The 13,674-nt window shown below is 52.2% G+C and overlaps 4 protein-coding genes across 4 annotated transcripts; 3 read left to right on the plus strand and 1 right to left on the minus strand.

Moving 5' to 3' along the window:
- Positions 1 to 2,890: 2,890 nt before the first annotated feature.
- Positions 2,891 to 4,112, plus strand: COCSUDRAFT_14410 (HAD-like protein; the record flags this gene model as incomplete). The annotated part of the gene is made up of 5 exons (XM_005649221.1): positions 2,891 to 3,005; positions 3,113 to 3,246; positions 3,362 to 3,534; positions 3,647 to 3,845; positions 3,930 to 4,112. Coding segments are annotated over 5 exons (804 nt in total), but the record flags the coding sequence as incomplete, so codon positions are not given.
- Positions 4,113 to 5,137: 1,025 nt separating this feature from the next.
- Positions 5,138 to 6,614, plus strand: COCSUDRAFT_53052 (Isochorismatase hydrolase). The gene is made up of 6 exons (XM_005649222.1): positions 5,138 to 5,228; positions 5,313 to 5,514; positions 5,666 to 5,773; positions 5,989 to 6,065; positions 6,160 to 6,231; positions 6,340 to 6,614. Exons 1-6 carry the CDS (start codon positions 5,157 to 5,159, stop codon positions 6,415 to 6,417), a joined length of 609 nt encoding a protein of 202 aa, XP_005649279.1. The 5' UTR covers positions 5,138 to 5,156; the 3' UTR covers positions 6,418 to 6,614.
- A 115-nt stretch (positions 6,615 to 6,729) lies between these two features.
- On the minus strand, positions 6,730 to 8,850 carry COCSUDRAFT_14270 (Mg2+ transporter protein; the record flags this gene model as incomplete). Its single annotated transcript, XM_005649223.1, has 6 exons — positions 6,730 to 6,936; positions 7,084 to 7,271; positions 7,868 to 7,950; positions 8,066 to 8,216; positions 8,336 to 8,553; positions 8,651 to 8,850. The coding sequence occupies 6 exons, from the start codon at positions 8,848 to 8,850 to the stop codon at positions 6,730 to 6,732; spliced, it is 1,047 nt and encodes a 348-aa protein (XP_005649280.1).
- An 878-nt stretch (positions 8,851 to 9,728) lies between these two features.
- On the plus strand, positions 9,729 to 11,965 carry COCSUDRAFT_65499 (hypothetical protein). Its single transcript, XM_005649224.1, has 6 exons — positions 9,729 to 10,045; positions 10,248 to 10,517; positions 10,644 to 10,698; positions 10,809 to 10,888; positions 10,999 to 11,064; positions 11,180 to 11,965. Exons 1-6 carry the CDS (start codon positions 9,797 to 9,799, stop codon positions 11,309 to 11,311), a joined length of 852 nt encoding a protein of 283 aa, XP_005649281.1. The 5' UTR covers positions 9,729 to 9,796; the 3' UTR covers positions 11,312 to 11,965.
- The last annotated feature ends 1,709 nt before the right edge of the window (positions 11,966 to 13,674 follow it).

Consider the following 13,674-nt stretch of genomic DNA (forward strand, 5'->3'; position numbering starts at 1 on the left):
TTAGGTTAGTTGCAACCATAGAGGGCATACTGTAAGAGACTTTGGGAGGCCTTTGATGTTTGTGTCCATCTGAAGCTGATGTGTGGTCCTGCGCTGTGCAGGAGCTGCTGGCGGTGTCGGTGCCGGAGATCCAGCGCACCAACCTGGGCAACGTGGTGCTGCTGCTGAAGAGCCTCAACGTGGACAACCTGCTGGACTTTGGGTTCATGGACCCGCCGCCCAAGGAGAACCTGGTCAACTCCATGTTCCAGCTGTGGGTGCTGGGCGCCCTCGATAACACCGGCGCCCTGACTCCCATTGGTGAGCCCTGGCGCAGCGCCCACCTCCTGCCTATTAACTGCACTCTCTAATCATGCATGTTCCCATCACTCTAGGAACCTTGACCAATGGAGGGGTATGGCATTAAGCATGCAATCTCATCATGCGTCATAAGATGGACGTTCTTGCGGCTGCAGCCAAAGCAGGCTTTTGGTGCTTACAACTAGGCTGGGGAGCTGCCATTTATTTGCACAGCGGCTGAGGTGTTGGTGGGCGTTTGCGTGGCAGGGCGCAAGATGGTGGAGTTTCCGCTGGACCCGCCGCTGGCAAAGATGCTGCTGGTGGGCGCGGAGCTGGGCTGCGCGGACGAGGTGCTAATCATCGTCAGCATGCTCAGCGTGCCGTCGGCATTCTTCCGGCCGCCGGATCGCGCCGAGGAGAGCGACGCCGCGCGCGAAAAGTTCTTCGTGCCTGAGTCGGACCACCTCACCATGCTGCACATGTACCAGCAGTGGAAGAAGAATGGCTACCGTGCCGACTGGTGCTCCGACCACTTCCTGCAGGCCAAGGGTGTGCTTCATCTCTTTTCTATTGCAGCCTATAGAAAGGAATCAGCCTCTCTTGTCAAAAATAACATTGTCAACAGATCAAGCAAGTAGTGCTTGCTACTATTATTAGTCATGGATATGGTGCTGTGCAGTGCTTCGCAAAGCGAAGGAGGTGCGGCAGCAGCTGGCGGACATCATGGAGCAGCAGAAGATTCCCATACGCTCGGCTGGCAGCGATTGGGACACCGTGCGCAAGGCTATCTGCGCAGCCTACTTCCACAACGCGGCGCGGCTGAAGGGGATCGGCGAGTACGTCAACTGCCGCACCGGCATCCCCTGCTTCCTGCACCCCTCCTCCGCGCTCTACGGCCTCGGTTACACCCCGGACTACATCATCTACCACGAACTTGTCTACACCACCAAGGTCAGCCGCACCTTGTGCCTGCCCTCTGCACGCCATTCTAGACCTACACTCCAGGCATGCATGCAGCTCCGGGAATAAAGGAAGTGTGCTGTGGTGCATGGAGGTGGGATCTGAGACATGGTGTGTTTGTTGTGAGCAGGAGTACATGCAGTGCGTTACGGCGGTGGACCCAGAGTGGTTGGCCGAGCTGGGGCCCATGTTCTTCAGCATCAAGGAGGGGCACGGTTCGCGTTTGGATGCGCGCGCCAAGCAGAGGGCCGCCAAGGCCTCCATGGAGACCGAAATGGGCGTCGCTGCCGCAACCGCCGCCAAGCTGCGTGCCGAGGAGGCGGCCAAAGACGCGGCCGTGCGCGCGTCGCAACGCAGCGCGATTGCCACGCCCGGCATGCGCACGCCGTCAGCCACCCCTCGCCGCTCCTTCGGTCTCTGATCTCGTGCTGCCGAACAGTGCACCATGGAGTCCCATTGATGTGGCACTGGGGACCCGTGCCGCGCTGTGACAAATTTCGGTGAAAGGTCGGAGAGATCAGGCTCCCTGGACCTTCTGAAAACGCATGCTCATGAGGAAGCCAGAAGTGTGTTGTGTGGTAAATGAGTCTACAGGCCATGTATGCACCAACAAGGATTCGTTGCATTTGAGCGAGTTCCACTTGGTCATAAATAGGCTTGCAATGAACAGCACCATCAAGACACCGCCATGCTGTAACAACGGTTGCAGGATGTGCCACCTGTGGTGCCTGCTAGGCCTACATAGCTATAGTACATAGCTGTAGTACATAACTATTATACGAATGCAAGATCTTGTGGGCCCATTGCAGTTGTGGCATTGTCTGTAACCAACAGGTTGGTTTGAATTCTGTTGGCCATGGCTGTATTTATCCAAAAACAAGTATCAATCCGGCAATGTTCAACATTAAGTTAATCATTTGGGCCTGCGCAAATTGTCGCCAAACTCATGAGTTGGCCAACTTGCGCCTGCCAGGATCCGGATGACCAGAACAATCCTTGGTACGAATCTCAAAAGGTTGGGTACTCAAAAGGTTGTAACTTCCACACATGCCCATGCACAGCACTCAGCAGGGTGCTAGCAAGCAACTGTGTACCCACCTAGTAAACTGACCCATTCTAGCGGGTGTGGCCTTGAGTGACTCACTGACCTTTTATCGACAAAGACACGCGAAAGAGCTGTAATCCTTCTGAGAAACTTCTCGAACGTTCCATGCCCTTTCGATAAGCTTGTTAATTGCGAGCTGCATATTTACAGTGTTATTGTGGGCTGTGAAAAATGCTAACTGTGAAAACTAGTACTTTTGCTTCGTGTTTCTGCTCGTCGCTTTGGTTGAGACAAGCTAAATATGGTGTTGAGTCAAATGCAATTGAAACTAGGCAATCGTTAGCACGCAGCCGAGCGCATGGTTCCGAGAGGTATGCCAGAAGACAAGTTATCTGCCATGCAAAAGAGGTGGGACGGTGGAATCAGCGAATTGAAAGCGAAGATAGAATTGGTTCAGAGTATGGCGAGGTGAGCTCAGAAGCCGGTCAAAAGTCTAGTTAAAGAAAGTCCTGTTGTGTTGTGGACCGTGACTAGGTGGCCTACTGGAAACAAGACTAGTTGGGCTTCCTGCTTCAGGGCTACATTCAGTATAGGATCTGTGGAGAACCTCGAAGGTTGGACGTTGACACCCTAAACGAGGAGCTCAGGATCATGGGTGTGGCACGAATGAGGCTTCAGATAAATCCAGATGCAGCCTTTGGCATGATCTTTGATTTTGAAGGTGCGTACCCTTCTGAACTGCTTATAGTTGTCGCCTTGTGCCTGTCATAAGCAATCGCTTCTGCAGGCATCTAGTCCATCCATGCAAGACCTTACCACACCATGCAGGTGTGATCGCTGACACAAAGCACATGAAGAGGCGAGCGTGGCAGAAGATTGCCCAGGAAGAGGGCTTGCGAGTTCCCAGCGACGAGCAGCTTGACAAGGTGGCGGACATGCGTCTGGAGAGAGCAATCATGGAGGTGCCTACCAGCCTGTGTCCAGGGATTTGTGGGGATTTTGAGCACACATGCAGATGCACCCTTCTTTAGTCCTTGCCTGCATACCTTGATCCAAGGGAAGACTTGGTGATCGCAGGTGTTTCGATGGTCTCAAGATTGGAGCAGAGCCAAGGATTTGGCTTGGAGAGTGGCGAGTGCATATGGTGACGAGTTTGCAGCAGCCTCAGAGCCCCAGCCCGGCGTGCGAGAGTGGCTGCATGTGCTGTCAAAGGTCAATGTGCCATGTGCAGTCGTGTCCACATTTGACAGGTCAGCGCTGTTGGAAATTTCATTTTCGTTGCTGTACCAGCTGCTCACGTTTTGACAGCTGTGACTTTCACTTCTTGGGTGAGCGCTGCTCAGATTTCTGTGGATGGGGCAGGATTTCTGTGCGGAAGGCGCTGGAGAAAATGGGCATCCTGGAGTTCTTTGTGGCCTCTGTGACTAGCGAGGATGGGATGGAGACACTGAGTCAGCGCTTCTTGTGTTCGGCCATCAAGCTTGCGAGGCCGCCCAACCAATGCGTGGTGTTCACCTCCTCGCTTGCAGGGCTGACAGCAGCTCACAACTGCACTTCCAAGGTTAGGCCCCACCACAAATGAATTTTCCTGGTTCATGAGCGCATGCAGACGAGCTTTTATTTGTGTTATTTGGCATGCATGCAGGCTGTTGCTGTGCGGAGGAGACAGTTTCACCAGGCTGACCTCTCAGTCGTATCCCTCTCAGAACTCGCGGTCTACAACATTCGGCGCCTTTTTGCAAATCAGGGCAGCGAGTTCATGAGTTTGCAGCAGGAGACTGTGGGGAAAACACCCAAGCTTCACCGCATCCGCAATGCAACATTGTAGCCAAAAGTTCCCTCTGTGATGTGTATCCCAGGAGTCTGGATGAAACCTTATGTACAATGTTGAATTTTTTTTTGGAATCTCTGTATCGGAAAGACATTGAATGCCAGGCACTCGCATGAGGCTCCCTGGGTTTTTATGCATATTGTTTTGCGCCGTATTTCTTCAATTGTAACAGTGTCATGATAAACGAGAGAGTCTACATATTGATATTGCGGAATTTGGGGAAGGAGATTTTGGCCAAGATTCAGTGAGTCCTCTTGAGGGTCCAGAACTTTGAATGGTAGCAGTCCTCTGAGGACATTCTACTTTTTCCACTGGTCAGGCCCCCATAGCAACTATGACCACTTTTCAGAGGGATGGAGGCTCACATTTTGTGCACACTCAGTAAGGCTCATGGCATGTGGACTCCATCGGATGTGACTCTGATCTGAATGTGATCTGTTCAATTTCCACCAGTAAAATACTCAAGGTGGTCAGGAGTTCCCTTTGTTTTCGTGTATGCTTCGGCATGCATCCTCTCTTGTTGCCCTCCCTGACTCAAGTTTGACTGCCACTGGGTGCACGTACGTGCACTCAGAGGCGTAATGGTAATGGTGGCACCTGGCACGCGTGTGCCGGCACGGGGGCATGCAGTCAGTCACATGCAAGCGCACGATTTTGCCCATCTACGATGTGAAAGCTATCCGGCAATGCATCGATTACCAGGGCGTTCACCATTGTCTTTACAGTGATGCTCTCCTCTGCATGCAATTGCATGCACCGTGCATGTGACATCTGACCCGACTCGGGGGACTCGGAGTCTGCCAAAATTCGGCTGCCCGCTGGGGGCCGGTACAGCACTAGGTATGCCTACATCAGGCACCAAATTCCTGTTCGAGTAGTCTGGTAGTGCAGATGTTCGACACAGTGAGTTGAATTTGGGTTTCAGCGAATTCACTTTGATGACGTCACCTGCTGACTGTTCCATACCTGGTGCATGAACAAAGGCGAAGATTGCCTTGAAGACTCAGATTGCTAGATCGATTGACGACTAATGGTAACAAGATGTCAGTGTCTGCACCCCACATAGGCAGATTGCTTCCCAGTCGGACATCTCTTTTCATCTGTGATGTGCAGGTAAGGCAGATCCTCATGCCATACGTTTACTGTGTGGCCGTTCCTGAAGCGATGCCGTATACCAATGATACTTTATACTCGCAGGAGAGGTTCAGGACAACAATCAAGGGTTACCCTGCTGTCATTGACTCTGCAAGGAGACTGGTCAGAGGGGCAGCAGCCTTGGAGATCCCTATAATATGCACCGAACAGTACCCAAAAGCATTGGGCTCTACAGTCCAAGAAGTGCTGGAAGTTTTGCCAGATGCTTGCAAGCCTGTTCCAAAGACCGACTTTACGATGTTGGGTGAGTCGACCACAATGCCTAGTTGAGAAATGTCTTTGAGATCTGCAGAAAGGTGTGAACAATGAATACTGAAAGCAACGTTGGCCTTCAATTTATTGGGCTGACATGCACTATAACCTGGTGGATTGATCGAAGTATCTGCGCACGACAGTTCCAGAAGTGAAAGCCCAGCTGGACAGCATGCGCCATGTGAAGCAAATTGTGCTGGTGGGCATTGAAGGCCATGTCTGCGTTTTTCAAACAGCTTTGGATTTACTGGGTGAGGCTTGCTCTCCTGGGAAATCATAGCTATGGATGCTAATAGCGCATGCAATGCTTGAACTCTATTCCATATATTTTGGGACTTGTTGCATGTGTCTCACAACACATGCAAACGTTTCAAGTGCCTTGCATGTCATGCGCTCTCTCTGGTTGAATTGCAATGGATTCTCTTTGATTTCTTTCCTCCTTCCTCATGGTGAATATGTTGTACAGAACTGGGGTATGAGGTCCACGTTGTGGCTGATGGGGTGTCCTCATCTCGATGGCTGGACAGAGCAGTTGGTCTTCAGGTGAGAGCTCTCCTGACATTGATTGGCTGCAGTAAATACCCTCAAAAATTGGAGCGTCTTCTTGCCGAGTGATCGGTTTGCTTGAATGATGCAGAGAATTGCTCAGAGTGGTGGCTTCCTTGTGACAGCGGAGATGGTGCTCTTCCAATTGACAGGTGGTTCAAAGGTGAGGATTTTGTTATTTCTGCATTGTTTATTATATCTATGTTCATCATCAGCAGGCCAATTAAGCTAGCTGCATGCAATAAGTGTGCTGCTTGGTGACTGTGTGCAGCACCCAGCTTTCAAGACAATCAGCAATCTTGCCAAGGAGAGCCGTCCTGAAGCGCTGCCCATCGTCTCCATGCTCTAAGCCACACGTTCACAATGGGTTTCAAACACTCGAAAATAAGCAATTCTGTCAGTCGGGATATCCCTGACCTTGACACACTGCGCTCAAGGCATGCTGTTTACTTTTATGCTGCGTGTCACCTTGCTTGTCAACCTGCAACTCTGTGAGCGCTCCTGAAACCAGGAAGGAAATTATACATGTAAAAGCAACTGGGCCTTACTTGAAAATGTTCTCATCTCACTCTCTGGCGCAATTCTGCATATCTCTGAAAAGCTGTCAGAAAATACTTATCTCCTCCTCCGATCCTCTAATATACACCACCAGCTCTCGACCTCAGAGAATGCGACGTCGGCGCGTGTACGAGAAGAGGGCGAAGAAGACCCACACACAGCACAGCACAATCCCCACGGTTGTTCCCCAGAAGCCAATGATGCTGTCCTCTAGCGTGGATCTCAAATTCATGCCGAATATACCGGCAACCATGGCTCCCAGTGCTGCAGCAAAGCTGCCGATGCTGAGGGTCAATTCGAGCCGGTTCACCTGTAGCAGCAGCATGCATGCATTCATGAGCCATGTGGCAATAACCCATGTGTGGCGCGCCCCAACACCCACTCACTCGAACACTGCTTTGAACACAGAGCACAGAATGGACAAGCCTTCCGAGTGCACGGACTTCCCTTCGCTCACCTCGAAGCGCCGTGCAGAGAGGGAGACACCAATGGACTCTTCCAAGTCGCGTGCCCCTGCAAGCAGGCGCTCTGCCTCGCTCTGAGTGCCGGCCGCTCTCTGCAGGTAGTACTCCAGCAAATCCTCAGTTTCCTCCACCTCTCTCTCTTCCATCTCTGCATCGTCCATCTCCTCTAGCGCAGCCTCGGCTTCCACATACCCCTCTCCATCCTCTTCATAGCCCCTGCACAGCCAAGCAGGAAAGGGTCTCATCTGAATGTCAAGGGTCCCGCTCATCAGGGAGTCTGCTGCAAAGCATGCTAACCCTCCAGCCAATCATTGAGATCAGAGATGGAAGACAGACAGAAGTTTGCATCACCTCTCCCTATCTGAATCCCAGCGCCCGGCCCGGAGTGAGGAAGACGAGGAAGGGCGATGCCCCTCGCTGTTATGCGGTGTGGACGTGCCAGGCTCTGACGCTGATCGCCGTTCCCTATCCTCTGAACTGCTGCCACGGGTCTTGCTCCCAGGGCCACCCTGGCTCCCGTTGTCGCTGGAACTGCTAGCCGCGCTGCTGCGCGCCAACTCCCTCTCTCTGCAGGCACCCAGCTTGTTAAAGGACCCAAGCAGGATCTGCAGGATTTGAGAAATTATGGACTGGGAACACAAGCTCCCAATGCAGCAAAGCTATCCCTTACATTCCTAAGCACATTTCAAGACACATGATAGTTAGCAGGGCAGGCGGCTGGGCAAAACTCGCACCGCTCCATGCCTCGCTCCAGTCTCTCTCTCTCACGCAGACGACGACGGTCCTCTCGAATGGGACGGCTGCTGAGGTTCATTTTGCACACCTCATCATCGTCATCCATTAGTTCCTCTAGCATGTCCCTGGTAGTCAGCATCAAAACATTAGGATATCTCACTCATCGTATGAGCACCTTTGTCATTACATGAAGGTTGGTATAGAGCAAGAACACTGCTTTGGACTGTGCGAGACTCTGACCTCAGGTTGTCTGCCTTGGACTCCAACTCCACTAGACACTGCTTGACCCGTCGCAATTCCTCCAGGTTCACAGGTGTGATGTCGCGCGGTAGGTTCATCAGTACATTGCTGACTCTCTTTGACACAGCCACAAGCTCGGCATCCAGGCGCCCTGCCCATGCACAGCTCTGGTCAACCTTGCTGTGCTGTGCAATTAGCATCAGATGTCACCCTGACTCACAGGATCACTGTTGCAGCAAACGTATTGCGCCAGGAGAAGGCCCAGCATACCTGTGGCGACCATGAGAGCACCTTCAAGGATCTCAAGCTCAAAGGGCGGTAGCTTTTCTTCGTCCTGGGGGAACAAAACATTCTGCCCATGCTTCTGCTGCCTCTCATGCGCGCCTTCTGAGGCTTGTAGCCGCGGGCAGACAATTTCCAAGAATTTCTGAGAACAGGGGCTGTTCGGCTCGAAAACCAGGCACTTGTCCGCACGTATAACAGACCTGCTCAATAACCAAGATGTTGCTCAGCTGCACAAGACATCACAAGCAAAACAGCTGCATCAACTAGTTGGGGATAATTTGCATGTGATGGCTGCCACACCTCACGCCTCCCAGGTTGATGACAAGGACATTGTCTTTGATGGTGATGTTAGGCGATGTCTTTGTCAAGCTCAGAGAAGGGTCGATCCGCCGCAAATCACGTGGCTGCAGCCCGTTTGCGCGAAGCAAGTCTCGCCGCTTGACATAGATGCGCCGAGTCTTTCCTGCAGGATCTACCCTTAGCACCTGCAGAGAATGCATTTCACCAAATCTGAGCCGGCGTTGGCAAGGAACAGCCTATTAGAACCACATCTCATTTTGGAACCATTGATGCTGAGGACCTCACAGGGATCCTTAAATTGGGAACAAAAAAAAGAAGAAAAGCTCGTGCATGCACCACACCTCATAGATTGCACGGCCAACTGACGCAGCAGTCTGCCCGTGGTCAACAGCAATCTCCTCTGGGGTGTCAATGTTGTCCGTGACTGTGCTTGCAGAAGGACTGAACAGATCCAATGCACTGAGAGCATTTTGGAACAGCTCTGGAGGTGGACCAGTTGCTGTGGCACCGTTGGTGGTGGTGCTTGGGGCCTCCTCCTGACTCTGATATGCAAGGTTTGCCCCTTCAGCTGTGCGATTTTGGGCTCCCAATGGGCTCCAAGCGGTCCCGTGTGCTCTATGGCGCAGTGAGGATCCGTGCACTGGCGCAGACAGCCAGGCTACATGCCCAAGCTTTGCTGGAAGGACTTGATGAGCGATGAAAGTGCTTGCTGAACTTGGGGGCGATGGACCAACAGCGACCCGAAAACAGCGGACCCCCATGCCAGTGCCCACGGGGCCCAACCTCCCCAGAAATCGTTCAAGGCTTCAACTTTATGCAAGGCTCAGGTGTCTCATGGACTCTTATTTCCAATGAAACACCTGGGCAGCCGGAATCTTCTGCCCAATTTTGACTCTATTTGTATGGCTCATAAACGTGAGGAGAGAGGTGCAATGGATCTGCCAATCATCAACGACTGATGCCTGTTGGCTTCCAGCCATCCCACTGCCAGGTCACCAACCTGGTTTGGAAGAACGCCCCCGGCGACCATTCACCCTTGGGCGCGCCTTCATTTCTTTGAGAGCTGGCATTTCTCCCAGAAGAAATCCTTTCTAGAGTCAAAGCTTCGCCTGATTCACTGTGCTTTGTGACTGTCAATTTTACGCCATGGGTGCTGCCGTGGAGAACAACAGCGACCTCAAGCGCCTGAACTTCATCAAGGCCTACTCCATCTTTGCTCTGGACAAAACCTACAGCATCGCCTCCAACCTCTACACAACCGGCAAGGGCTATGCGCCTTCCAGCCTAGAGCCCCGCATCAAGGCTGTGGAAGAGAAGGTGACGGAGGTCGGCTCGCCCCTCGTCTCCAAGCTGCAGGATCGGAGCGAAAATGTGCTCCACACGCTGGACTCAAAGGTGAGACCCTGCGCCGTGCTCTGCTGCGTCGTCTGAATTCTGCAAGTGATGCTGGCCCCACCGTAGTCATGCGGGCCGGATGAATGCTGCTCTTCTGTGTCCCTTGGAAGGAGCTTCACCTAAGGCTGTGCACCTCATCGGGCTGTGAGCTTCTTTGCGGCGCGGGGCGTGGGCTGACGTGCCCTGAGTGTGCCGTGTGCAGGTCGACAGCCTTTTCATTCAGGCCGGCAAGCTGTATGACAGCTCGGCGGCGGAGCTGCAGACACAGGTCAACCATCAGAAGAAGTTCCACGAGAAAAACCTGGAGCACTACAAGCAGGCTCGCGAGGCTTACCTGAAGCGCATCGAGGAGACGGTGGACTTCTTGAAGAAGGAGGGCATCTCAGGCGCCGCGAAGCTCGCTGCGGACACCGTCGTCGCCCGTGTGGAAGACGCGAAGCAGCTGCCCGCCTACATCGACAAGGAGGCCAAGGTCTGAGCGCACACCCAATTATGGCATGTCACATCGCAAAACAGTGCCAAGGAAACTCTTTCCATGAGCTTGCAGTGCCCTGAGGAGAAGGAAGTGGCTTTGACAGCTCAACATGTGCTGACGCAGGTGGTTGTGTCCCGTGTGACGGAGGCCTGGAACAAGCTTGCGAGCTACCCAGCAGGTACATCTTGTCAGCACAGCTGCTAGTTGTTTTCTGTGCCAGTGCAATTCAGTGAGGACATGCCACTCATGCACTGACTGCTGACCTGCTGTTCTTGATTTGCCTTGCAGTTCAGAAACTCCTGGCGACAGCACAGCCTTCCATCGACTTTGCCTGGAAGAAGTACTCTCAGGCGCATGACACCATCATGGTGAGCTGTGGACCATTCCAGATGCCACTCAGCAAGCTTCTTGCTCAGATTAGCAACATTGCATCTTGCTTGGGTGCTGCAGAACCTGACCAGGCTCGTGGATGTTGCAGGGCTCGCCATACTATCACGCATACTACAACAAGGCTGTTGACAACGGATCCTTTGTCCTGTCAAAGGTAGGACACTGGCTGTAAGTGCCTTGTGCTCGCGTGGCTGTGTCAGTAGTAGGCGTCTTCAGACATGCATGGATGTGCAGGTTAGCTCACATCTCTGCATTCCTTTGATGTACAGGTGCAGGAGACAGATATCTACTCGCGCATCTCGCCTTACACTGATCCGGCGATCGGCAAGATCACAACCTCCCCCTACTACCAGGCAACAGTGAGCCACCTCAAGCCCATCGCTGTCAATGGCAAGGCATGATGGAGCAGCGGCGCATGAACTGCTAAGCGCAGAGCTCACTTTGCGTGTTCCTCGTCAATATACAGTCTTAGGTGAATGGCGTATGAGCCCCGGAGTGTTAGGCGTGTTTGTGTCTTTTTGTGTACTATGGATCAGGAAGTACCATTGTGTTTGTATGTGAGCACGACAACCTTGTGCTTCCACAAGGACACTTGTCAGCCACAGCCAATTTGACTTTTAGGGCCTCAGCTGGTAGGTTGCATGCGTGTTACCTGGTAGAGTGTGTAGAGATAATCGCGGATTGGTGACTCACTCGGAGTCTCTGGTGTGGGTTTAAAGCATGTCTGTATTGGTTTGCTCGCGTCAAATTTGTCTCAACCTGCAACACAATTTGTTTGTGGCAAGGATGAGAGCTGATTATTTCTGTTGCCAGAGTGACATCTTGTTTGTGCTTTGCCGCAGCGGCTGTCTTAGATGATGCCGTTTAGATTTCAGCGCTTGCAGAGCAGGCTCATTATTGCAATCTTGACTGGCAATATGCCACCTACCCATGGTCTCAGGGAGGATTTTTAAGTGGATTAGAGTTTTTGAGAGGATTTGCAGAAGAATTTAACAGCACTGTGTGCTGGGCATAATGGTGTGGCTATGTCATTGTAAGTATTCCCTTACAGATATACGGTGGCAATTGAGCGCAATATTGCTCTCTTGTGCTGATGGCCTCTTGCCTGGCGCACGCTGGAAGAGTCCATCATTGCACATTTCAAAACCAGATTGAGGACAAGACCTCTCTTCTACAAACAAATCCAACCGCTTTGAAATGGGCCTGCAACTAAATGCTGGTCACTCGTTCTTGTTAGATCATCCCAGGATCCAGCGCTCACACGTGCGCAGCACTCAGTGTGCTGCCTCAACTAAATGAAGTCAACCATTAAAGACTGAAGATGACCTCCAAAAGGTGTCAAAAGCCAGCGAAGTTGGCACAGATGCTTCCTAGCAAAATGAAATATACCACATCGAACGCATCAGCCCTCAGAAGAGCTCTGTATACTACTCGAGATCCATCACAATCGGCGAGCTTGACAGGGTGCCAGCATTTGCTCTGAATGCAGGATGTCCTGGTTTTGAAATCAACAAGACTTGTATAGGCCAACAGCAAACCTTTTATGAGCCCATCAAGTCACTGCAGCTGTGTGAGACTTCCTCAGGCGGCTGCGATCAATAGTCAGCCCGGTGTCTGGCTCCAACGAGCGTGTGGCTGGCTTCACAACTGCAATGGTGACGGCCGGCTCTCCAGGAGGCGGAGACGCGGGCGCCTGTGCATAGCCCTGCGCACAGTACACCTTTCTCAATCCCTCTGAACATTTGGATGGGTCAGGGGCGCGCATAATGCGATTTGTGGGAGGGGTTGGGGCCCTCAGATGTGATCAGACCAAGTCCCACCGTGTCTTTGGCCCGCTGCTGCGAGTCTTGGTAGCTGAAGTAGGAATAGAGGATCCCACCACCAAGCCCAATCACGACACCCACAACGTTGCGTGGCTCAAACCTGACGTCACCAAAGATAAACATTCCCAGCCCTGTTGTCAAGATGTCCTTCATTTGGCCTGCATCACCATTACTCCCATTAGGCACAGTCACAAAAATGAGGCTGCAGTGCAAAGAAGGGGTCGTCAATCAATAATATTGCAGCTCAGCACCTGTTACTGTGGTCGCCAATGGCGAGTTGACCGTTGTGCACCAGAATATGCACATGTTCAGGAGGAATGCTTGCGAAGCAGACAAAAACAGGAAGATCTGCAAGCAGGGCATCGCTGGTCAGACTTGTATTTATTCCAATGTGCACATCAAAGCTGACATTGTGCTGGCAAGGTTACACTCTTGACCATAATAAGGTAAGGCTGCTATGCTGTCATGATAATGGATTCAAAGATGAGAAAGCAAAGCCAGTGCAAAATAACCGCAGAGCGGTCATCCCCAGCCCTGCCTGAAAACTGGCGTTGTGGATCTGTGGGTACAGCGCAACGTCTCGAAGCTCATTTGTGGTTGTGAGCATGAAGCTCGTCATAACTGGCAGAGCCAGGACATTGTTGTAGAACAACAAAGCTGACTGCGATAGCCCTGCTCAGCATCCGCAGGGAACAAATTAGAATTGCGAGTCATCGCCATGAAGACCTTCCAGGCATCTTGCCAACAAACGAGGATATCATGGTGGAACTTGGCTGACAACACACCTGTCTTGTCTTTCAGGAGTCTGATGAGGAGCAAGTAGACGGCTGTGCTGACAGCACATATTGCGACATACACATAACCCGGCAGGCTGTAGGTCAGATCTGTTGCGCCTGCTATAACTGCTCCCGTCACCATGAGCACAATTGAACTCTGCACCA

Source organism: Coccomyxa subellipsoidea (genome assembly GCF_000258705.1).
Source record: "Coccomyxa subellipsoidea C-169, whole genome shotgun sequence".
Lineage (NCBI taxonomy): Eukaryota > Viridiplantae > Chlorophyta > Trebouxiophyceae > Coccomyxaceae > Coccomyxa > Coccomyxa subellipsoidea.